Here is a 24,547-nt window from a genome sequence, read left to right on the forward strand (position 1 = left end):
CTTGGATGATAAAGATATAAAAGGAGCGATCAGGGAAGACAGTGCCATTGCGGAGCAATTAAATTATTTCTTTGCTTCAGTCTTCACGGCTGAGGATGTTACAGAGGTTCCTAAATCTGAGCCAGCCTTTTTAGGTGACAAATCTGAGGAACTCACTCAGATTGAAGTGACATTAGAGGAGGTTTTGGAATTAATTGATAAGCTAAATAGTAACAAGTCTCCAGGACCGGACGGCATTCACCCAAGGGTTCTGAAAGAACTCAAATGTGAAATTGCGGAGTTATTAACAGTGGTTTGTAACCTATCCTTTAAATCCACTTTGGTACCAAATGACTGGAAGACGGCCAATATAACACCAATATTTAAAAAAGGCTCTAGAGGAGATCCTGGCAATTATAGACCGATAAGTTTAACATCAGTACCAGGCAAATTAGTAGAAACACTAGTAAAGAGTAAAATTGCAAGGCACATAGAAGAGCACGAATTGTTGGGCAAAAGTCAGCATGGTTTCTGCAGAGGGAAGTCGTGTCTAACTAATCTACTAGAATTCTTTGAAGGGGTTAATAAACATGCGGACAAGGGGCACCCAGTGGACATAATATACCTAGATTTCCAGAAGGCCTTTGACACGGTCCCACACCAAAGGCTTTTATGTAAATTAGGTGGTCATGGGATAGGAGGAAAGGTCCTTTCATGGATCGGAAATTGGTTAAAAGACAGAAAACAAAGGGTGGGAATAAATGGTAAATTTTCACAATGGAGGAGGGTAACTAGTGGTGTTCCCCAGGGGTCAGTCCTGGGACCGATCCTGTTCAACTTGTTCATCAATGATCTAGAAAATGGTGTAAGCAGTGAGGTGGCAAAGTTTGCAGATGACACCAAGTTGTTCAGGACAGTCAAAAGCAAAAGGGATTGTGAAGAACTACAAAAAGATCTCAGCAAACTGAGTGATTGGGCAGCAAAATGGCAAATGAAATTTAATGTGGGTAAGTGTAAGGTAATGCATGTTGGAAAAAATAACCCAAATTACACGTACTACATGATGGGGTCAAATTTAGCTACGACAGATCAGGAAAGGGATCTTGGAGTTATAGTGGATAGTTCTCTGAAGACATCCACGCAGTGTGCAGCGGCAGTTAGTAAGGCAAATAGGATGTTAGGAATTATTAAAAAAGGGATCGATAATAAGACAAAAGAGATCATACTTCCCCTATATAAAACTATGGTACGCCCAGATCTCGAGTACTGCGTGCAGATGTGGTCTCCTCACCTCAAAAAAGATATATTGGCATTAGAAAAGGTTCAGAAAAGGGCGACTAAGATGATTAGGGGCTTGGAAAGGGTCCCATATGGGGAGAGGCTAGAGAGACTGGGACTTTTCAGTTTGGAAAAAAGGCGATTGAGGGGCGATATGATAGAGGTATATAAAATCATGAATGGTGTGGAGAAAGTGAATATAGAAAAATTATTTACCTTTTCCCATAATACAAGAACTAGGGGACACCAAATGAAATTGATGGGTAGTAGGTTCAAAACTAATAAAAGGAAATTTTTCTTCACACAGCGCACAGTCAACCTGTGGAACTCCTTGCCCGAGGAGGCTGTGAAGGCCAGGGCTCTATTAGGGTTTAAAAAAGAGCTTGATAAATTTTTGCAGGTTAGGTCCATAAATGGCTATTAGCCAGGGATAAAGTATGGTGCCCCAGCCTTCATAACAAGGGCAGGAGATGGATGGCAGGAGATAAATCACTTGATCATTGTCTTCTGTTCTCCTTCTCTGGGGCACCTGGCATTGGCCACCGTCGGCAGATGGGATGCTGGGCTCGATGGACCTTTGGTCTGACCCAGTATGGCCATTCTTATGTTCTTATGTTATATTTATTGCAGAGCCTCATTGGCATACCCCAAAGTGTCTCATTATCATCCCTCTTTCAAAAGGGGGGTGCTAGTGTAGACACAGCCTCAATGAGATTTATCTATTTTGAAATACGACATCCACTATTTCGAAATTATTTCAAAATAGCAGTTGCATTGTGTAGACGCTCACAAAGTTATTTAGAAATAGTGGCTGTGTGGACATACCCTCAGTTACAAAGTGAAAAACACAAAAATTAAGACGTTTTGAATTTACAAGTGTCTATCCAACATTTTCCCACTATTTACAAAGGCAAATAATCTGATATACAAAAGAAGGAATGGAGGGATGAAATACTGTGTTTTGAAAAGATTGTAGAGGAGTATTATGAAAACAAGATGGAAATGTTTGAGCTAGTGCCCATGCTTCTGCCACAAGGCTTCCCAGACTATGCACCCAGTTTACTTTTATGAAAAGAATACAGCATTTATTAGAAGGCAACACTTATAAATTACATATGTAATAACTAAGTAAATGAAGGCTAACCAGAAGGAGGAAAGATTGCAGACTTCTATGACATATATACAGCATGCATGTCAATAACGTGAAAGCCATGCCACAGATGACTGAGCATTGCATGACACGTCTTTCACTTCACTTAAGAGGAATGCCACATGCCACAAAATAGCTGCAGCCCCTACCAATCATTCTGCTGGGCAGCTACTGTTTTCTTGTTTTCTCTTCTAAGTAGTGTACTGAAGTAGTTCAGATGAGAGCTAGTATTAACTGGGTAGCTTATGCAGATATGAATTGTGTAATTAGAGCTTGTTTTTTCCAAGGGGTTTCAGCAAGTGAAAATGGGGAAAAAATGAGCTCAAAGCTCACAAAAAGGCACAATTTTTCAATTAAAATCCAAATAGGTGTGAACATAAAATTTCTGTTTCTACAAATGACTCTCTTCCATCCAAACACAAGTTTTGAGAGGAAATTTTCTACCACCTCTATGTGTAACTGACTGATTTAGTTATGAACTCCAAGCTGCCTTCTGAATGTTAGATATGCACGTAACACCTTTGTCTCTGGATATCACCTGGTCTGAAAACTGTATGAAGTTTCTTATAGTCTGTTGATTTGTGCCTCTGAAGATGGTCATGTGCAATTCCACGAAAATGGAAAGATGTTTCGGATATAAGTGGTGTCTTGCCTATTTGAGAGGGATGGTAAGTTATCTATTTGCGATACAGAGCTTTGCTCACACAGCTTCTGATCAACAGCACCCCAAGGGATTGTGAAGCAGAGAGCTACAGAACATATGTGTCCTAATACACATGTTGGGAACTTGTTAGAATTCAAAATACTAAGGCTCAATCTACACTACAGCGATCTATTTACAAAAGTTACAGTCAGAAGGTATCTTCCAACAAAACCTCTGTCAACATGTACCTAAAACAGCAGCTGAAAAGGGCAATCCACTCTGTTGACAGAGAATGGCTAGACTGCCCAGCCTTCTCTTTGCAGATCGGCCAACCGGAAGCTCTGCAAACAGGGCTGCTGGGTCAACCAAAAGCTCCACCTGATGACAGAGAGACCCCTGGAGCATCTACAGTATAGCTTTGTCAACAGATTCTGTCAACAGAGGTATTCAGCCTCATACAGGAAAAACAGAACTCTGCCGAGAAAACTGCTGCGCTCTGTAGACAGTTTCTCTATAGAACACATTTTAAGTGTAAACGATCCATGAATTTTGTGGACAAAACCCCAGTATTGTCAAGAAAAACTCTATAGTGTAGACACAGCTTAAATGTGTATCTGTTGAACCTTCAAATTATTCCGCTTTTGATGGAGATGAGTTCAACATGTGAAAAAGGAATGTACACATGGGCGTGAAAAAGGTACATTTCTAACTGCAGACTGTGTATGTGCATTTTTTCCATCAGAAATATATGCTAACTTTTGTTTTTGTAGAAATAAAATCTCAGATTTGAAAGCAAGCATTTTAGTTCATAGGGCAAAAATGTCTAGAGTGCCCAAGTCCCATTGATTTAAGCTCCTAAGTCACTTTGCTGAATATTGAAATGTAGGTTCATTGGAATGTGGCTGCAAGAAGCCATCTAGTCCAGCCCACTGAGCTGAGGTAAAAACAAATATTACCTGCTACCTAGGGAGTCCACTTGTGTATTTTTAAGTTCATGGAGAATTGTCCCTGTCCAGTATGGTAATAAGGAGGGGTAAGAAGAAGTAACTATGGAGGGGGGGAGCAGAGGTCAGGGTAAGGATGGGGATGTGACTGCACTTCCATGTAAAGTGAAGCAGGCGGAAGTGGTCTCATGCTGGTGGTGGTGAGGATGTTTCGTATTCTGTCAGGGAGGGGGTAAGCAGTAGCTACTGGATCACTAGCCAATTCATGACAGATGCGCTTTTGGCATTTTTGCCCATTATGAATATTTTTTGTAGTCCATAATATAATTATTATTATTTCTGATATTCTGTTACCATAGTGCTTAGAGGTCTCAACCATAATTTTTGGCCCCACTGTGCTGGGGTCAAACACAAGAATCAAGCCCTGTTTGAACAATTTCCACTTTTAGATGCCAGTCCGTCAATTCAAAATCAGGACTTATACAGGCAAACCGAGAAAGGGTTGGAACTGAGAAAAAGAGAAGTGCAATGACTTGCCATCTGTCATACAGTGTGCCAGTTGGAAATAAAAGTCAGGTTTCCTAAATCCTTGTCCACTACATTATGCTGTTTCTCACCTTTATAAATATGAAGATATAAGTACTTATATAAAATATGTATGACTGTGTAGTTGTATACGTACATTGTATATGTGGTACATATAGACATATGCACACACATATTACATGTATACACAGTTCCTCTTTACTCATACAGTGTATGAAATGAGATACATTTTGCTCTCATGTTGTCACTATCACCCTAATGTTTTACTAGCTCCTATTTTACTTTAAATCCCATTGAATATACTCCCTAGTTTCATCTTATTCTTTGTCTAATGAATGTCACAATTTTTTTCTTTTAGAAAAAGGGGTAGACAAAGGATATTATACTGTAGGAGCCAGACTGATCCGGTTAGAGGATAAGGTAAGTGTATGAAAGCCTTGCTTCTTTTTTTTTTTCCCCTGGCTAATGATATCTGATCTACAGGGCTTCAAGATACTATCTTTGTGTGATTTACTTTGGAAGTATGGGGCACCATAATAAAGAAAAATATCCTAATTTTTGTAAGGGATTGATGAAGTTACGTGCAGATGTTGTTAGCACATTTAACCATTTAACTGCCATGCAAACTTGATTTTTGATTTCAAGAGTAATACTTTCATCTTAAAGGCACGTCACGTAAGTCTGGTAGGCAAAAGTTGCATAGTGATACAGTGTCTGTCATACCAAAATTACTAAATTAAAAATGCTAGAGGGGACATTATCAGCACTGTAATTGTTGATATCTCCATTTTATCATAGCAGACATTTTCTCCTCTAGCTTGTTTTAATATATGAGACAAAGTCTATCTGTGATCAAGGATAACTATAGGCATATCTTCTTCAAGTTTTAAATGGAGGTATTTAATTTTTTTTAATTATATAAAGGAGGAAAAGGGCTTTGATGGTATTCTTGAGAAACCATACTACATCTTACAAAAATTAAAAGTCAAAGTGATACAAAGATGAAATGCCACTCGCCACCTAATTTGGAAGAAACGTCATAACATTGAACTATATAATGCTGTGATCTTGGAGAACTGATCTACATAGACCATTAGCTTTTTAGACGTGGATGGGTTTGTTCATAGTGATAATCAAGAGTGAAGGCAATGGTATATAGTACGCCTGGAAATATACAGCATAGGAAGGATATCTGTGACAATAATTCCACCAATTTGTATGAGAAATAATTCCAAATGTTGAAAACAACTATTAACTTACTAAATCAGTAGCTGTATGATTCTGATGCCTCTGTGTCATGCAGAAATCTTTTCCTATTGATTGATTCAAGCATAACATCATCACTTCCCACATATTCTGTTGGACCTGCTGATTTCTATGTGTATGTTTATTTTCTCCAGGACAATGAATGGAATAAAAACATAGAACTGTAATTTATTAGAGGAACCTGCCAAATACATGAAGTGTTTCCAGCTTACTTATATCCTCAGAACAATTTGCAAATACAAAATAAAGGCTATCAGTAAAAACTGTCACAGAATGAAAGCCAAACATTTGCTGTTTTGGTACAACTTTCTTCAGTTGTTCATGACTTTGGTCCTATATAGAGAATGTCACTATGGTTAAAAAAAAAAAAAAGAAAAAGACAAACCTCTCTTGCATGTTGAGGTTTTTAAAGAGTAAGTATGTTTGCATCTTTTATGACACTAGGCTAAAATATGGGCTGTGTCAACACTTGTGAGGTTTTTTTAAAAAGCCAGGGCTCTATCGAAAAATCCCAGGAAATATCTACACACACAATGCGTTCTTTCAATATTAAATTGGAAGAATGCAGCACTTTTTCCAGTGGCCCTCTTCCTCTCACAGAGCACCTTTTGGAACAAACGTGTAGATGCCCTAGGGGCCCCTCTTTTCAAAAGAGCGGGCCTCATGGTGCTGGATTTTCTGGTGTGTGGACGCGCTCTTTCAAAAGAAGACTGTTTGGAAGAGATCTTCCAGAAGAACTTCTTTCAAAGGATCGCTGTAGTGTAGACCTAGCCTGTATGTTTACACTGGTGTCTTCTTTGTATAAAAAAGAGGAGTCGATACTCATCCAGCTCCCCCCACACCTCAGCCAATCCCATGGCTAGGGCTGCCAAGTTGCCAGTTCTCAGTACTGGGAAGCATGGGCACAAAAAAAGAGTGCTGGTTTACATAATAGAACAATGTTAGTCTTCCTAGATATCCATCTTTCAGTGGGACAGTAGATGCTACCACAGCCTGTGGTCGAACTCTTCCCCTCAATCATTTTCCCATATCACACCAACTCTCATTTTAAAGGGTTTGCCCCATAGTTAGTACTATGTTCCCAAATTTGAAATTACTAGGAATCAGGAAGGGTAAAGTGGGTCTTCACTCTCTGAGACAAATAAATGAAATGTGTGTGTGTGTGGGAGGTGTATGGCTGACATGAGGCTCCACTGAGTAATGAAAAATGATCTGCTCCTTTGAACTTGGAAAGCTTTGGGATGCAGTCCATCCCCGCTGGAGAATTGGTTTGAACATGCAGTCACCCGAGGCAGACATGGCAGCCTCCCAATCCAGTGACACATCTGACAAAATGGCATAGTTTTGGGACAAAAGGCTAATTGGTTTAGATTGATAAAAGAAGCAGTGCTAGATTTGTTTTTAGCCCATTAAAACTGTGTGTCAGTAAGCAGTTAACACGTTTCTGCTCTAGATTGATTTTTCCCACCCGCATTTTCTAGTAGATTGCTTTTGTCTTTATGTACAAAAGGGGATTATGCAGAATTCACCCATTCAGAAGGCTGTGCATTGTTCTACATGGAGCCACAGCAATTGTCTGTTTATAACGTTTCAGAGAAAAACTGTGTTTTTGATGCTGAGGATGAACTTTAGTCTTAAGGTTTCTTAATGTATTATTTACATAATTTAGGACAAAGCCCCCTCCCCACCCCACTCCCCAGAAAAAAGTTGAGTAAGTAGCAGGATGGCAAGAAGTTTTCAACCATCCAAAAATAATGAATCTTTTTCTTTAACATGAGCAGCATTGTCTGTAACCTCAGGTTTAATCACTGTCAGTGCTTCTGAGGTAATATTACAGTAATAAAAATGATCTGGACAGGTTTCTATGGGATAGAGTAGCATCTGAGTAACAGCAAAGGAGTAAACATAACTGTGTTCTACAGAGTCAAAGGCAGGTGTGAAAGTGCTAAAATACAGTTTCCGGTGAATATGTTAAAAACCCTTTTGACTTCATTAATGCTATAAAGCTTTACTCCTGTGTTAACATGGTGTGTTGCACGTGTAAGTTTACCCAGAACACTTTTCAGCCTGCTCTTCTCTGAGTTGATTATAGTGTGTTCTGGTCAGGATAAAAACCTATTGTGGTGCTTCTTCATAACAGCACAGAGGTGTGTAGAACAAGAAATGGGGCTTCTTTCCCAGGGATATGTGCCTTTTGGCCGACCCTTCTGTTACCTCAATGGCAGGGTTTACTTTTAAATTGCGGCCTGTAGCCATTGACAGATTCTTTTGAAATGCATTAGGAAGGAAATCATTTCCAAAATGATGTCCTCGAGTTGGCATTAGATTCTCTTTAAAATTGTAAACTAATGCCTCTTTATGATGAAATAAATGAGTACTATATATTTTTCCCAAAAAGTTAGAAATAAAAATCTTGATGTACTGTGTCAAACTGACCACCAACCTGTAAATAAAAACAGGAGAGGAAAGAACAAACAAATGAAAGGTTAAAAAAGACAGCTGTGTTGTCTTTGAAAAAGAAATCTATTAGGTATTTTTATAATTATATGGCAGTCTTCTTTATGTGGTATTTATAGTTATGATTTACATCCATATTAACATAACTGTTTCCATACTTAGAGACAACATGCGATAAAGTAGGAGCCAAAAACAGCCATTTGGTAGCATTTAACAAATGCTGAAATGCTCAGAGAAAGCAGGGCAGTAAAGCTGAACCCATCTGAGCTTTATTCATCTGAGTAATGTGAGCCAGAACAAAAACATGGTCCAAAATAAACAAATGAGGAGGTTGGATTGTGGTGGTAGACTCTCTCTTTACCAGTTTAAACAATAATTCTAAGCTTGGGAGTAAAACGATGAGCTCTGAAGAGGGGTTTCTATGCATCCTCCTTTTGCATAACAATAGTGAGATTGATGTTCAATGAATCTGACTCCTGCTATAATTACATCAAGAATCATTAAATAGTCATCATCGCATTGTGTATCATCGTGGCGCCTGCAAGCACCACCATAGTGAAAGGGCTGTCAGCATTTCCATTATAAACCCTTAATTTGTGGGGTAGTGGGAGGACATGATTCACCTGCCTAAAAAAAATCAGGGCTGAAAATTACTGTGCAGTGAGCTAATTTAAAACTCTTTTTGTGAGGGGTCAAGAATACATTTAAAATAAACCCACCAAATAAGATAATAATAATAAGACAATAAATCCACCAAGTTAAGATTTTGGAGGGAAAGGACACTCATGGGGTTAGGTTGGGGTGGAATTTTTGTTATTGTTTTGGGAGTGCTGAGCGGGGTTTGCACCACTGTTTCTTATACATTGATTCACATTTTGTGATGAAACTTTCTAAACAACTGGTTTGTAATATGAGTTATTTGGTTTTGGGTATTTCTAAAAAACAAATTAACTTGAACTTAGGCTGCTGTTGGTGATGTGTATGTGTCCACATTTAATGCCATTAAACATACCCACATTGTGATGTTAGAACTCTAATGGATAATGAGTAATAGTGTGTCTTAGTCTCAAGATACATCAAGGCCATTTGGTCTGAGACATTGTGAGAGATCTTGTTAATATGTATTAAGAGAATATTACTAAAATGGGCCAACTGTACTGTTATAGCGCTATAAATCCAGAGTAAATCCACTGACTGTCCTCAGAAGTAATTTGACTATTACGTTCAAAGTAGTTCCTAATCTGAAAAAGAAATGAGCCAGTTTTTGCTCTTCTTTATTTCTGTGGAGTTATTCTGGATTTATACAGGTATAAATAACAGTACATTTGGCACAAAGATATAAACCTAAGAAGACTGGCTTCCCATTTCTGCCTTTGCTCCTTATTGAACTATATTGAATTAATTGGATGATGCCCAAAAAGTTCATTATTGTGGCTGAACAGAATTCTGTTTTCACTCCACTCCACAGAAGTATTGCAGGCATCCTGGTGCAATGTGTGAATTGCTCTTCCATGTATACTATAATACTTAAAGCCCATGGGATAGGTTCAGGACAGAACTTTACCCTGAGCATTAGTTCATTCTGATTTAATAAACTGGGTCCTTAGCAATACTTAAGTGTCCTGCTTTTCTAGTTGACTTCTCAGTGCAGAGATGGCAGTGGCAGCCTAATCTTATTTTTGATAGCTCAAACAGGTGATTTTTCAATGCTTTGGGAACAGTGGTAAACTTTGTTTGCCCAGCCCCTATAGTATGGCACAGCAAAAATACAACCCACTACAAAATTAATTCTGAAAATGCTGTGTATAGGATTAGGACACCTGAGTTTTTAACTCATTTGTTAGATTTCTGAAATTGCTATTCACCATGTAGGACATAAAGTCTAAGTCTATAGTTCAGTTGGGAGAATTTTGTTAGTTTGAAACTTTTTCATCATGAAAATTTCACTGTTCTTATACACTCAACAGACCCATTGCAATAAATATGACTTTATTGAACTAGTGTAAATCTAGAATAACTCTGCATCAACTTCAGAGGATTTAATACATATTTATAATAGTGTAGCAAATGAAGAATACGGTCCAGATTAGCCAATAAACAAGTCTAGAAACCAATGTCAAACTGCCTGTAAAACTTTTCTGACCCTGAATAAATGTATGAAAGCAGGGTTAAAGGTAAGAATTTATTCTGATAAGTACTTTCAAGCAAAAGGAAGGAATACATAATATTTTCGATTCTACTAATAAAACATGAATCCTTCCCTTAAAGTTCCTGTTATGTAGCCTGTTTACGAATCAGTGTGAGGTATCCTTTGTACATCACAGTAATTTGTATCGCCATGAAGATCCCTCCCAAAACAACATGGGGACCACATGGGCTGTTTTTTAGTTCTGTCATAAAAACTGGAGAGGAATGGAACCTTCACTGCTAGTGTTGAGAATCATGGGTCTGATTCAAAGCACAGTGAAGTCAGTAGAAGGCTTTCCCTGGGATTTGGATTAGGCCCATATTTTAAAAATGAGGAATTTGACACTGTGAATAGTCATCAGAACAACCTTAGAGCACAACAAATCAAATGTTAATTATTTAGGAGCCCTATCACTAAGCATGCCGATAATTGTTGTCTCTTCCCCTGTGGTTGTATTGTCTGTTCATTAAGGTCCAGGCATAATTAATTTAATGCCATTTACAGCAGCCTCCAAGATTGCTGTGTTTAGACAGGCAGTATGATCTAATTGCTTTTCTGATATCTTGGCTGAAATTGTTCCAATGGATCTTTCTTTCTTTCTTTCTTAAAACCTATTAATGTTGCTCATGATGTCCTGCAGCATAAAGGGGGCTTGTGCATTATGCACTTGCTTAGCCCTTCAGCAGTAAACTAAGCAGGCTGTGCCTACGTAAGATCAACATACATTTCATTTAGTGGCAATCACTGAGAGAAACGTACAGAAGATATGCTTCATGTTAATTGTCATTGACAAAATTACACAAAATTACTGTGAACATTGTTGAAAGGGAGAAATAATTAAATGGTTTTGGAGCTGTTTATAAATAATGGAGCCCTGGGGGAATGGAATCTTTCTTGTGCTAAATTGGTCGAGGATATCTAATCTGAATCAATGCAGCTGAACTGATTAATTTAGGGAAGAGCCTACCTACTACTGATTAATGTGGTCAAATTTTGCAAACTGATTTGTTGCTATATCACTATAGGTTTTGAGCAAACATGGTGCTTCTGATGAAAATGAGTTTCAAAGACATAATAATGCAAAATACAATGCAGGCTTAGCCAACCCTATCAAATGGTAACCGCAATCTGGCAGTTTGATAGGAAACTGCTGTGTCCTGCTGTTTGTCCTGTACGTCTAGCCTATTTGACAGACAATGGCCTTCTACCTCGCAGATGAAGTAATTGCCTCTAAAAATGTGCTGACTGGATGGGCTAGTGCTTAAGGTATAGCACAGAGCACCCAACTGGCATCCTCTTGTTTGCTGAACAGACCTGTTGCCTATCATCAAAGTACACCCTCTGGAACAAAGCAGTTCTAGAGCTATGGCATTTCCAAAACCCTGAAACTGTGAGTGCTGCATGTCCTGTAGAATTTTCTGTTTTGACAATGCGTGGACAAAAATAAGACATTAGAGAGGACATTAAAATGTATTGGTTTCAATAGGAGTGAACAGAATAGCATTGTATAATCTTTGTGTGTGAGTGCATAATATGGGAAAAAGTCAATTTCCTAAAAGATCCCAAGAAAAATATGGGGTCATTCAGGGACTGTGCTCGCTACTATCTTTTTTAAGACAGGTTACATATCTCCTCAGATCTCTCATTTCCAGAGTCTTCCTGGGTCAGACGATGTCGAAAAATGTGCTTGTGTTTCTAGAGGTAGAAAATAGTGTGTCAGTTTTCTGAATTTTTTCACAAGAGTCTTCGTTTGTCTTCTAGATCTGGCTCCTGGAGACATGTAATTATGTGAGAATCCATAAACTAACAGGTTTCCATCCCTCATTTCAGGAAAAAATGCTTGAACACAAGAACACTATCATCTCAAAAACCAGAAAGCAAATAAAAAGAACCCCACACTTACTCTTTTTATCTCATTATTTTAAAAAATGATTTTTTGATCTCTGACTTGAGATGTTCAGTAGATGAGGTTATCAGTTCTGAAAAAAGAACTTAAAGGCAAAAGCCACATCTGGGGGCAGAGGAGTGTGGTGTGAAAAATGTTGTCACTGTGAGTGGTGCAGTTTCACATGCCCTAAATTTCACTTTGTTCACAAATATTCACATCTGTTTGTTGTCAAAACCACCCCTGTTCAAAAACAGGGCCACTTTCTTCCATTTTACAGGGATCATGGGCCTGGTTCTGCTTGCAAAACCTGTGTGTATCTTGCCACAAACATTCGACAAAATCCAGATCACTCTCATATTTGCAAGATAATATGAAAAAAACCTTCAAGTATAGTAGTTTAACATTTTAAATGTCTGTTTCGTGTATCTCCAGCACTGGGGTGGTGGGAGCACTGTATCATTTCTCTAGATTTCCGATGGCGCTGGGCTACTTCATATGTGACCCTGATTGGTATCTATGGCAAGTCATGCCATATCCTCTTCTATATTTCTAAGCTATAGCTCAAAGCCTGGTTAGTGAGATAATGTGGAGGTGGGTGGCAGACAAAGTTCCCTTTAATCTTTTCCATCCATGTGTGAAATAAATTTTTATGAGCACCAAGGCATGTGCAAATGTGCACCACCTCTGGAAACAAAATCTACCAGTGGGCACTTTACTGATAAGCTGGGTGGTATTGCAGGCTTTCCAGATTGGCCACACAAGCGCACAGTCTACAGGGAACACTGGTGGAGGGGCATGAACATACGGAGAAGAGGAGATAAAGTGACACTGCTCTGGCCTTTGATAAGGATAAAGCAAAATATTCTGTCCTTCTACTTCGAAATAAAAATTATGTGACAGGATCAGCAATAAGTAGCCCATGGCCTGGAAGTGGTTTGCCAGGGTTAGCTCCTGGTGGGCCTCTGACACTTTATTTACCTGCAGCTATGGCTGCTTGCAGCTCCCATTGCCTGCAGATCACTGTTCCCAACCAATGGAACTGTGGGAAACTTACTGCCCACCCCACCATAGCATATTGTTAGTTTTACTGCTAAATTTCAACCCTAGCGGCTGCAGACTACATATGCATGGCTATGTCTACACTAGCATTCCTCTTTCAAAAGAGGCATACAAATAAGGGAAATCACAAATGCAAATGAGGCACATATTTACATATCTGGCACCTCATTTGTATACTCTGCTTTCGAAAGAAGAAAAGCAGTGTGGACATGGCTCTTTTGAAAGTAAACCCATCTTCGAAAGAACCCTTCTTGCTATTCTTTTTAGGAGGAAGAGTACTTTCAAAGATGGGATTTACTTTCAAAAGAGCTGCACCTACACCACTTTTCTTTGTTTGAAAGAAGAATACGCAAATGAGGTGCCAGATATGCAAATCTGTGCCTCATTTGAATTTTTGATTTCCCTCATTTGCACATCTCTTTCAAAAGAGGAATGCTAGTATAGACGTAGCCATGCTATACAAAACTTGTCACCACGTGTAACTAGCTGGTTTCTGAGGCAGCCAGATGGTAGCCAGTTTTGACTGTTCAAGACTAAAACTAAAATCTTTGAAAAGATCACTTTAAGTAGGAACCAAGAATTCAGCCATTTATTTGCTATAACTTTTGATTGCTTTTAAAATTGTGATCATGTAAAAGCAGAATGGTGTTTTACTGAATGCCCAGACACGGGATGCAGAATATCCTGGTTCTATTCCCAACATGGCAATGCACCTTCTGTACGTATTTGAGCAAGTCACTAAGGCTTTGAACAGGCAGAAGCCCAGGACTCTCTCCACAAGTTGTACTCAATTGTGTACCTGACTTGTGAACATAATTAACTTGGTTACACATTCAAATTGGATATCTGTGTTTAAAAATGCCTAAGAGTCCATTTGTGCATGGCATTACTTGATTTGTATGCAATATTGCACAGAGCTCTTCCGTGTAAGCGCAGAAGCTTATCTCTCTGTCTAGCAGAAGTTGGTCAAAAAAAAGATATTACGTCACCCACCTTGTCTCTGTAATTACCCTGCCCCCTCTGTCTCTCTAACTACTGAGTTACACATACAATTTTAGGAACTGTGTACGTGAATTACATTTTTCCATGTGGTTCTGGATTCTGTTGTCTGCTTTTTATGTCTCTGTTCCTCTTCACTCTTGTAATTTGGAGATTATACTTACCACACAGAGTATTTTGAGACTATACTCGTTGATATCTATAAAGCACTTTCAGATTCTGACAGAAGACACCACAGAAAATTCAAGCTAGTATTGGTAATTTTTATTATAATTATTAGTTATTACTAAGCGCACCCTCGTGATGAGCACAGTTTTGTAAACACCATTATGTTCTGACATACTGATATTTTACAGTATATAATTAAAAATAATTGTTTAGCTCTTGAGAGCAGTGTTTATTTCCGAGCCTTGTAACAAGATGTCACGCAAAGTGTATAGAATATGGATCCATTCTTGGAGTCCTATTGAAGTTTTGCCTGAGTTTAGAATTCCAGTAAAAATCCTGTGTCCCTCTCACATGCAGCAATAAGTAGCAGCTAGTGGAAGCCAAAGTGTGACTTACAGGAATCATTATTTTAATCTAATACACTCATATTATATGCACAATATAGTGCTCTCAGATTTCCTTCCCCGACTTTGATGTCAAAAATACATTTGTTGTATTTGGAAGGTAGTTTTCTATCCCAAAATATATTCCCTGTGTTTACTTAATTTTACTAGGTGGTTTTGTAGCCTGACCATAGCTCAGACTAACTGGAGTTCTTATTATGTCATTCAGTAGAAAACTCCCTTGTGTTGAGAAGGTTTTTCTGCTTCTTTTTCCATAAAACCATAAATACACATGAATGTCACAAAACAGAAGTAAAGCCAGCAGACTTCATATTTTAAGAAACAAAAACTGGATATACTTATTAGAATTTCTCTGTAATGAGGTCATTTGTGTCAGAGCAGGAAATGTACCAAACAGCATGGGACAGAAAATCTAGACTCTGTAACAAACCTTCCAACAAATTTGCTGCATTCATTACTTTTCTAGTATGCCTCCAATGTAATCTATAGAGCCCACAAATGACCACATTCTGTTTATGTATATACAAAGTTCTATATATCTACTACACATAAGACTAGCAATTTTACTAGTGGGAGAAGTTTGTTGTGGTCCTTTCATACAGCATATAAGTTTGCTTATTATGAGTCCACTTACAAAAATGCTGAACTATGAAAAGCTATTAAAATGTCAGATTGTACTAATTTTGCATTAAAGGGGAAACTTCACTTTAAGTTATAGCTCCAAAATTACACTACTCATTCATGATTTTTATTTTATTTATTTGTGAATGTATAATTGGCTGCCTCCAAAAATGTCACTGTAGGAGGGGAAAAGTTTCATTTTCCTTGGCGTGCGCACTGTTGCTATTCCTGTGTTCATTTGGCTTGGCTCAGACATGGAAATGCTGTAGTCTGAAATAACTTTTTATATGTTGACATGAGCATTTAACTAGAATAAGCAAGCAGAATGGACTAAGTTGGATTCAGTGACTAACAAAACATATCTTATACTACACCTTTTAATACATCTGACTATATTTATGGTTATTTCATTTTAAGAACTCTTTGCATCTACCTATAAGAGAGATGCAGAAGAGTCTCACAGAGGCTCACAGGAATACATTAGACCATAGATGATGATAAATTTAAAAAGAAATCAGATTCTTAATATATATTTGAGATGTTATGTATTGAAAACATAAAACCAAACCTGACAAAGAGTTATGCGGAGCTTGAAAACCTGTATCTTTCACCAATAGAAGTTGCTCCAATAACCAATGTTAACTCATCCACCTTTTATATTTTGCCACCAACAAAGCTACAAGAAAAATGAAAGTTAAGTTACTAAGAGCAATGGTATCTCAGCTCCCCTGCAAAATACCTTCTCTTCTGTGCACACTGATATTTTAAAAATAGATTAATAGAATTTTACCACCTCTTTCCCACTTCTGAAAAAGTGACTGAACTGAAAACAAAGATTCCTCCAGATCTTTATTACTATAATGGAATTTGTAGATACTAGAAAATGTAAATTTAGCGTGAAAGAGCCCTGTTTTTCATAGTCATATTGCTGCTGCTGGAGAATATCACAAAAAGAGAATGAGAGATACCCCCCACACACAAATTAACACAAATTACATGGAGAACAGATTACAGTGTGGTGTAGTGCAATATACAAGTGGACCACTAAATTTAGGAATAATCAAGTGAAACATACTATTTCAAAGGAGCTTGTAAATACTTTGCAATTTCAAATAAATTAATGTGTTAAGTACATTTTCCCTAAGGCATTTATAGATTTATTGAGGGGTGGCATCTCCTTCCATTTCTCAGAGAGCTATTTATGTCTGTGCGATATAGTTTACACCCTTATATTTTAAACTTTTTTTTTTGTGTGGAGGGGATATGCTATTTTAAGTGATTCCACGTTCTACTCACACAGAGGTGAAGTCACAGGAAGGCTTCTCCTGGTCTTGATCTGTGTTTTTCTCAAATTTATTTGTGAAGTACAATTTCAACTGGTGGTTGGACTACAAATATTCAAAGGACCCAATTCTGAAGTCTTTACTTTTAGTTCAATCCATACTCAGGCAAAACACCCATAGAACAGGGGCTCGTTATTAGTAGTAAAATTAATAATGAGTCTGTTGAGGATGTGGGATCAGATTTTTGAATGAAGATTTCTTTCCTGAATTCATATGCAATCTTGTAAAGCTGAAATATATTTGCTTTACTCTCTCCTTCCGAGGCTAGGTCTGTACTGCCTTGAAAGATTGACCTACTCAGGGTTGATCTTCCAGGGTTTTGTTTTGCAAACACACACAAAACAGTGCTTTCTGGGGTAAAAGTCGACTCCAAAATTCCTTACGAGCAGCAAAGATTAAGGATGGTCAATGGGAGAAACACTCCAGTCAACCTTCTTCCATACAGACAGCCACTGAAGTCAACTTCTGAAAAGTCTATTTTAGCAATGCAATTCACATAGCTAAAATGTGTAGCAGTGGTCAACTTCTATGTCTAGTACAAACAACCTGAGTTACAGCTGTTAGAGTAGTTTTATAGGTTAGAACAGATCAGTTTTAAGTCTCTGTATAGTTTGCAGAAAACTTTCAGATATAATAAATGCCTTATTTACATTTAAATAAACTGTATTGTGCGTGCGTGTGTGTGTGCATGGTTGGAGTATCTGATTTTTGTTTTATTGTTGCTGCTGCATTAGTACATCAGACAGAAAAAGAAATCTAAAGAGCGGTTTATGTTTGCTTATGTTCAGTAGTGACCTGTGTTTTCTCACTGGTAGCCTTGCAGCCTTCATGGCCTGTGGCTAAAGACCTCAAGAATCTTTTTCAACCACTACTGTTTAAGCCTCTTATATGTCAACAGCAGAGACTCAAGTGAGGGGGCCATAAAATGGTGGCATTTCTTTTTTGAGCCGATGGGTTTGTTTGTTTATTTATTGCATCCATATTTCTTTGAAAGAAATGATTGGGCTTCCACTCTCCCCGCACATTTGATCCTGCAGATAATTATTCCCTTCCCTTACCCGAAGTGTACTTAGTCATTGGAGCAGGCTCTAGAAGGAAAACAACAGGGAAATTGCAACACTACTGGTACAATGTCACAATATTTAATAGTTCATTTATAAATATTCTTGCCAGGACAACTATTTCTTTCTGGAGTACTTCATGAGCTTGTCTACACTTGTCCCCAGCTTGGAAGGGGAAATGGTAATCAGGGCCATGGGAGTTTACTAATTAAGTGCTGCAGTGAATACACAGAACTTCATTAGGATAACTTTCCCCTGTGGCAACTTCGAAGCTTCAAATGTTGAAGTGCCGGCATGCATGTAGCTGCAGGCATTTCAAAGCACCCATGCCACTTCAAAGTCCCCTTACTCCTCATGCAAGCCAGCACTTTGAAGTCTGACACTTTGAAGTTGCCACAGGGAAGATTTAGCCTAGTGAAGTGCTGCATATGCACCGCAGCACTTCATTAGTAATCTCCCAAAACCCTAATTACCATGTCCCTTTCGAAGTTGGGGGCTAGTCTAGGCACTGCCTTAGGTGCCACTAAAACCCTATCACTTCGTATCTGAGTACCTTCCATTAAAAATATCAGTATTAAAGTCACTGGTAGACAAGGGAGTCTCTGGCACTTCTGTGTTTTGGAAGTAAAACTCTGCTTGGGATAGGTGGTTTTTCAAGGAGGATGTTTTTTTGGAAATTTCAGGGATGATTTTCAGCAATGAAGATTTCTAAAGAAAATGACACAAAGTTCATGTCACTTGAAAAGAAATGGAAAAAAAACAGTAAAGACAGCTGGAGAGGAGGGTTTAACTTCCAGCACCATACTCTGGGCAAGAAACAATGGTTCCTTGTACAATTGTTTTGCCTTGTCAGTTTAATAAAGGTGTCAGCTGTCAAGTTTCTTTGTATGGAAGCATCAAGGCCCACTCTTCTGTTGACATAGCCACAACCATTCCAAAAGGTGGATTTACTACTGCTGCTGTTGTATTAAGTGGCTACATGACACTGTTAGAGTGGCATTGCTGTAGAGCTTGTAATGTAGAAATGTCTCTACTGTAGGTGAAGCAGCTGAATCTGACCATTATGTACCAATTATTTATATGGGACACAGCTGGGATTCCTGGAGCAAGGCAGGAGAGTCACCTCTGGCATGTTTACACTGCAGTTAAACACCTGCAGCTAGCCATACTGGCAGATTCAGACTTGCAGGGTTTGGCTGATGGGACTATTTAACTGTGGTATAGACCTATGGCGCTGGAGGTAGGGATCCACAGCCCAGACACTAGCCTGAGGCTGAACATCTACGCAGCAATCTTTGACCCTGATGTCCAAGCCTGAGTCAGCTGACCTAGGCTACCCAAAGATGTGCTGAGTGTCTTTTATTCCAGTGTAGACATACCCTGAGGGTCCAATCCACACCCTTTGAAAACCTCATACTGAAGGAGAAGGTCTCTTTATGGTCCCCCTCCACACCACTACAGAGGACATGGCAGAGCACAGCCAACACCATTCCAGACCAGAAGGTTGATAGCAAGAGAAGTGCCTGAGCTGCTGAGCCTGAGGGCTGAGGCACAGAGGGGTTCTGGGGGCCTTGCCCTCATGTCCAGCAGGCGACACATAGGAGCCTTTAGTCATTTAGACTTCAGACACATAGCTCACTGAGGGAATCCCACTTTAAGTTACTTGTTTGTTTTGTTAGCCTGTGTAACCAGGTAGATATTATTACTGTCAGCCTGGGCCTTCATCGTCCAGATCTTCTTATTGCTTGTTGTACTGTCTAACTCATGTTTTCTTGGCATTTTCAAGTCTTCCGAGTGGGCAACTGTGTATTCCTGTGGACTTGTACGCCACCAAGTGCAACAAAGTTCTAGTTTTGGTTGAAGCTTCTAGGCATTGTCACAGTATAAATGATAATAGTGAAAACATGAAATGCACGCTTCCAAATACTTAACAATAGCAAGCTTGTAATAGTTCAAATATACCCCTCTTCTGATCCTAATTCACACTTACATAGGGTTATATCATTGGAAGAAAGTAGCACAAGGTAATGAGGAATAAATGAGCATAGTCATTTTGTTTTCCCCACTTGCATCAGTGCACATGGGCTGGCTTTCCTTCTGTCAATGGCATTTCCTTCAGAATAGCAAAGAACGTGCCCCTTTTAGCTTCCTATTGCTCTTTTCTGAGATACTTTGAAATTGTGGTTGACTTTCTGAATTGTTCTTTTGTTAATTTCCTCTGCAGATGAGTTTGTTCTGAAGTCCCTTGTTGGTTTAAACTGTGGTGTCTGTCCATTGGGCTCTTTACAACCATAACCTTGATTTCTAACAAGTAGAGGTGATGGAGGAAGCTTCATTGGTTTGTCTGGGTAGAAGGAAGTGTGAATTAAAAGACAATAACGGAAGGTTCACCAATATGAAAAGAAATCAGTTAGATTCATGTGAGTAACAGAAAAAACAGGTTTCAAGATCTCCATTTGCCAATGCTATGGATGTAAAATTTATCTGGAGTAATATCCAGTGAAAATAGGTACTTTCCCTAGTTATCAATGGAGAGGTAAGTGTTTGCTATATTCTCCCTTAGCCATGAAAAAAACCACAGACGTGGGGAAAATGTCTCCAAAATTTCAGTGGTTTCAACTAGCCTTAATGGATCAACCATTTTTTTCTTCATTCAACCCTCAAGGAGGAATATTCTGCTTTATATGGGTGTGGGCTTCACACAGCATGGGTCCCAGGGATCTGTCTGTCATGGATTCCAGGGATTGGTGCAAAGCACCAAACCCTTTGTCTTGCAACCTGGACTTGCCCGTATGACATACCAGAGTGAAATTCAGACCAGTGAGGGACTTTCTCATGCCTGCGCTGCAACTTTGGTTTGGCTTACAGAGTCTCACTGAAGTAGCTCCACCTGGTCCTCTTATAAACTGCCTTTTGGCAATCAGCTCACACTATGAGTGTTTGTGTGTAACTGCAGACTGCCAGCCACATTTGGGTTACATTCTGGTTCTCACCAGCCTTGGTTACTTCTGCAGGATGACCTCAATACACAGTCCCAGCCCCAGAGTTTCCTCCAGAGATGTGTGTTCTGTTCTGTACTGTCCAGCCCTCTTCTGGACCTTTCAGATCTATTAAGTTTGTTATTCCTTTAAGGGAATAATATACACACAAATTACCACCCTAAATTAAATTACTCTGACAGTTTAATTTAAACACTCTGGATTAGACAAAATAATAACACAAGTTTTGTTAACTACAAAGAGATTTTAAATGAGTACAAGCAATGAAGAATAAAAGTTGGAAATGGTTACAAGAAAATAAAGATAAATTATTTCTAGTGCCTCATTTAACAAACTATATTAGATTTAAGGCATAGTTTCTCATTGCATGCTTCCAAAACCATTACTGAACAAACTTTTAGGTCAGGACCCCCTCACCCAGAGTCCAATGACTGCTTCTTTTGTCTTCTGAAATGGAGAGAGTGTCTGCTTGTCCTTTATGTAGCGTCAGTTTTCTTTGGAAAAATATTTCCAGCCAAGAGCCAAGAGATGGATTTTGGGGAAGAAGAGCACCTCGTGCTGTTCCTTTGCTAAGATGCAAAACTCTTTGTTCCAGCTCACCTTTCTCACTAACAAATGTTTGTTTCACAGGTGATCACCCATCTCTTCTAGTGAAACCAGGCTGGGGCATCAATTTGGCATTTGTCTTTGGAAAAACTTGTTTAAGCACTCCCCAGACTTCCCTGGGAAATGCGCTTTAGTCAGGATTTCCGCTTATGTTCATAACTTTACATAAAGTGTTGCAACATATATTTTATCCTGGTGTCCCTGTTGAGTAAGGTACGAATTTTCAGATGATACCTCAAAAAGCATACTTTGCACAAAGATTATTACATGAGTGTGTAGGGTGTTAATACAAGGTTACATTCCATTGCTTCCCATATAAAAGTCACTAAGGGCTCTCTTCTTCCTCCCTTATTTTTGAATGATCTCTAAGGAACCATAATGCTATTGGCACTCCGTCTGTGGTACCTGCATCCTGTTTCCCTCTCCAAGGAGGATGAAGTCATGGAGCATGATGGCATGTTATAAAGAAAAGAATTAACTTTCATCTCAATATCAGCCAGGTTGTCTAGTGGGTTTTCTCTGCAGTATGGCTGTTTCCTCTTTTCTTCCCAAATTTTGCAGAATCCATTCCTACGTGTAGGAGGGAAGGGAGTCTTGCAACTGCTGATTTCTACCTTATTTCTGCTTTCAGTGGAATGCAGTGAGCAGCATAAGACCTGTGTGCATAAAAATCAATGGACTCATTCTAATTTGGATTCTTTTTGTCATCCACTGAGGGCAAGTTCTATGAGATTTTAATTTCACTCACAAATCCCTTTGTGAAAAGCAGTGTACATGTTGCTCACTAAACCTGTCAAAACTACCAGTTTTAGCTTTGATTGTGTTGTGAAAACTGACCCCAGATTTTTACAAGTATTCATGCAATCTAGGGCAAATTTTTGCCCTTTCCAATGGCCTCTGAAAACAGACTCCTAGGTTTGCAAACAGTAGTGGGTAATGCGGCATATTTCCAAAATAAATGTTTACCCGTTCCTTATGCATTCATCTAAATCCTTCTATTCCAGTGCTACAACTGAAAAGCACTAAATCTCTTTACAAGTAGATATAAAACTCTGTGTGTGGTCAACATTTCCAGTCTAATAAACTACATGTTTTCAAACATTTTATAGTACTCCCTACAGATATAAAACACAGTTTTATTTTTAAAAAAAGTTTCAGTAAAACAATAATATAGAACAATTTACATCCAATTTACATTCAGGGAGGAGGTGTCTGAGAGCCTGGATCTGATTAGGCTTAGGCTAGTCTGATTCAGGGCCAGACCAGAGTGAAGGCTCTGATTAAGGATGATGAAAGTAAATTCTCATGAGCTGCTGTTACAAGGTTTCAGGCCAAACCGGAGTAAATCTCATGTGGTCAGTTTTCTCACTAAATTTTTGCCACACCTCAACCATATCCAGACAGCAGGTCTGGTTAGAATCTGTTCCTCACCCAAAACACTAGGGATGGATTTGGATCTGGAAATTTTCATCAAAACACACACATTTCTGCTTCTGCAGAACAAATATTAAAGGGTTTCAGATCTGAGGCTTCAGTTCAACTGTATATTATATTGACACTGGTAATCTTAGTTCCAAACTGGGTCTGTTGAATGTGGAATCTTTCATCTCTAGATCACCTTATGAGTACAAATCCAGTGAACACAAGAACATCAGAATGGCCACACAGGACCAGACCAAAGGTCCATCTAGCCCAGAGTCCCATCTTTCCATAGAGGCCCAGGCCTGATACCCCAGAGGGAATGGGCAAAACAGGTAATCACCAAAGCGATCCCTCTGCTGACCTCCATTTCCAACCTCTGACAAACAGAGGGTAGGGACCCCATTCCTACCCATCCTGTCTCATAGCCATTGGTGGACCTAAGCTCCGTGAACTTAGCTAGTTCTTTTTTGAGCCCTGTTAAAAGTCTTGGTCTTCACAACCTGCTTTGGCAAAGAGTTCCACAGGCCTACTGTGCACTGTGTGCAGAAAAGCTTCCTCTTAAACCTGTTACCCACTAATTTCATTTGGTGACCCCTAGTTCTTTTATTATGGGAACAAGTAAATAACTTTTTCTTATTAAGGGAAAGTAGAGACCAGTAGCGAAGTAGTGATCAGGCTGTTACTAGGGGTATTCAATAGGTATACAGATACACAGAACAGCAGTTAAGCATGTGCTTATGCCTCAAACTTCAGTGCTGTCCTTACTCTGGACACAGATCGCAGCCAAAGTGATAGGGGGTGGCCTGTGTAAAATAGTCCTGCTACACCTACTGGAGCTGAACTAGTGTCAAAAGTGTTGATGATTTTTTTCTAGTACAGACAAGGAGTGTGACTGAAACACACTGGAAGTTATGTTAATGGAAATTACATTAAAAAATTGAAAGGAGTATGTACTCTTCTCTCAGCCCACATATATTTTAAAAAAAGCAAATTACAGTCTTCTGTAGTTCTTTGCATTCTGGTGGGACCTGGGTGAAGGGAATGTTCCCAAATCCATTTTTTCTTAATATTGATATTTATGATTGGTGTAAATGGACCAAAAAATAAAACAACTTTGCTTCACATACAGAAAAGAAACATTTTTCATAATTCTAAACCCACAGCCTATAAATACATATAATGTTAGTATTCAATGTCCAGGCCACATAGGTAAAGCAATTTAGATATATGTTCACTTATTTCATCAAAACAGTGCTGTCTTTTAACCATTCTTTCTGCTGTTTTAATAGGCTATCTTGAGATGACTGTCAGCACTTTTTTGTGGAAAGACACAAGTTTGCTAAATATATACTCTGTGTGTATAAATATAGTTGGGTATAAATAAGGAAGAGTGTATATGCATTTTGTGGCTACTTCTGATTTATTTGAGAGTGTGTTTATTGATTTATTTTTATTAACATTTATTCAGCTGTGAAAAATTTGGCAATGGAGGGAGACCTTATATACTTTATCAAGATTTATGTATG

At 38.7% G+C, this 24,547-nt stretch overlaps 1 protein-coding gene across 1 annotated transcript in view; it reads left to right on the top strand.

Annotated features, from left to right (window-relative positions):
• LOC142007131 (potassium voltage-gated channel subfamily KQT member 1-like) overlaps positions 1-24,547 on the top strand; it is a 702,875-nt gene that overhangs the window by 443,102 nt on the left and 235,226 nt on the right. Inside the window, exon 15 of the mRNA XM_074983677.1 lies at positions 4,899-4,960. Within this exon, the coding sequence (XP_074839778.1) occupies positions 4,899-4,960 (62 nt within the window). The remainder of the gene's footprint in view (positions 1-4,898; positions 4,961-24,547) is intronic.

Source organism: Carettochelys insculpta, chromosome 1 (assembly GCF_033958435.1).
Source record: "Carettochelys insculpta isolate YL-2023 chromosome 1, ASM3395843v1, whole genome shotgun sequence".
Taxonomy (NCBI): Eukaryota; Metazoa; Chordata; order Testudines; family Carettochelyidae; genus Carettochelys; species Carettochelys insculpta.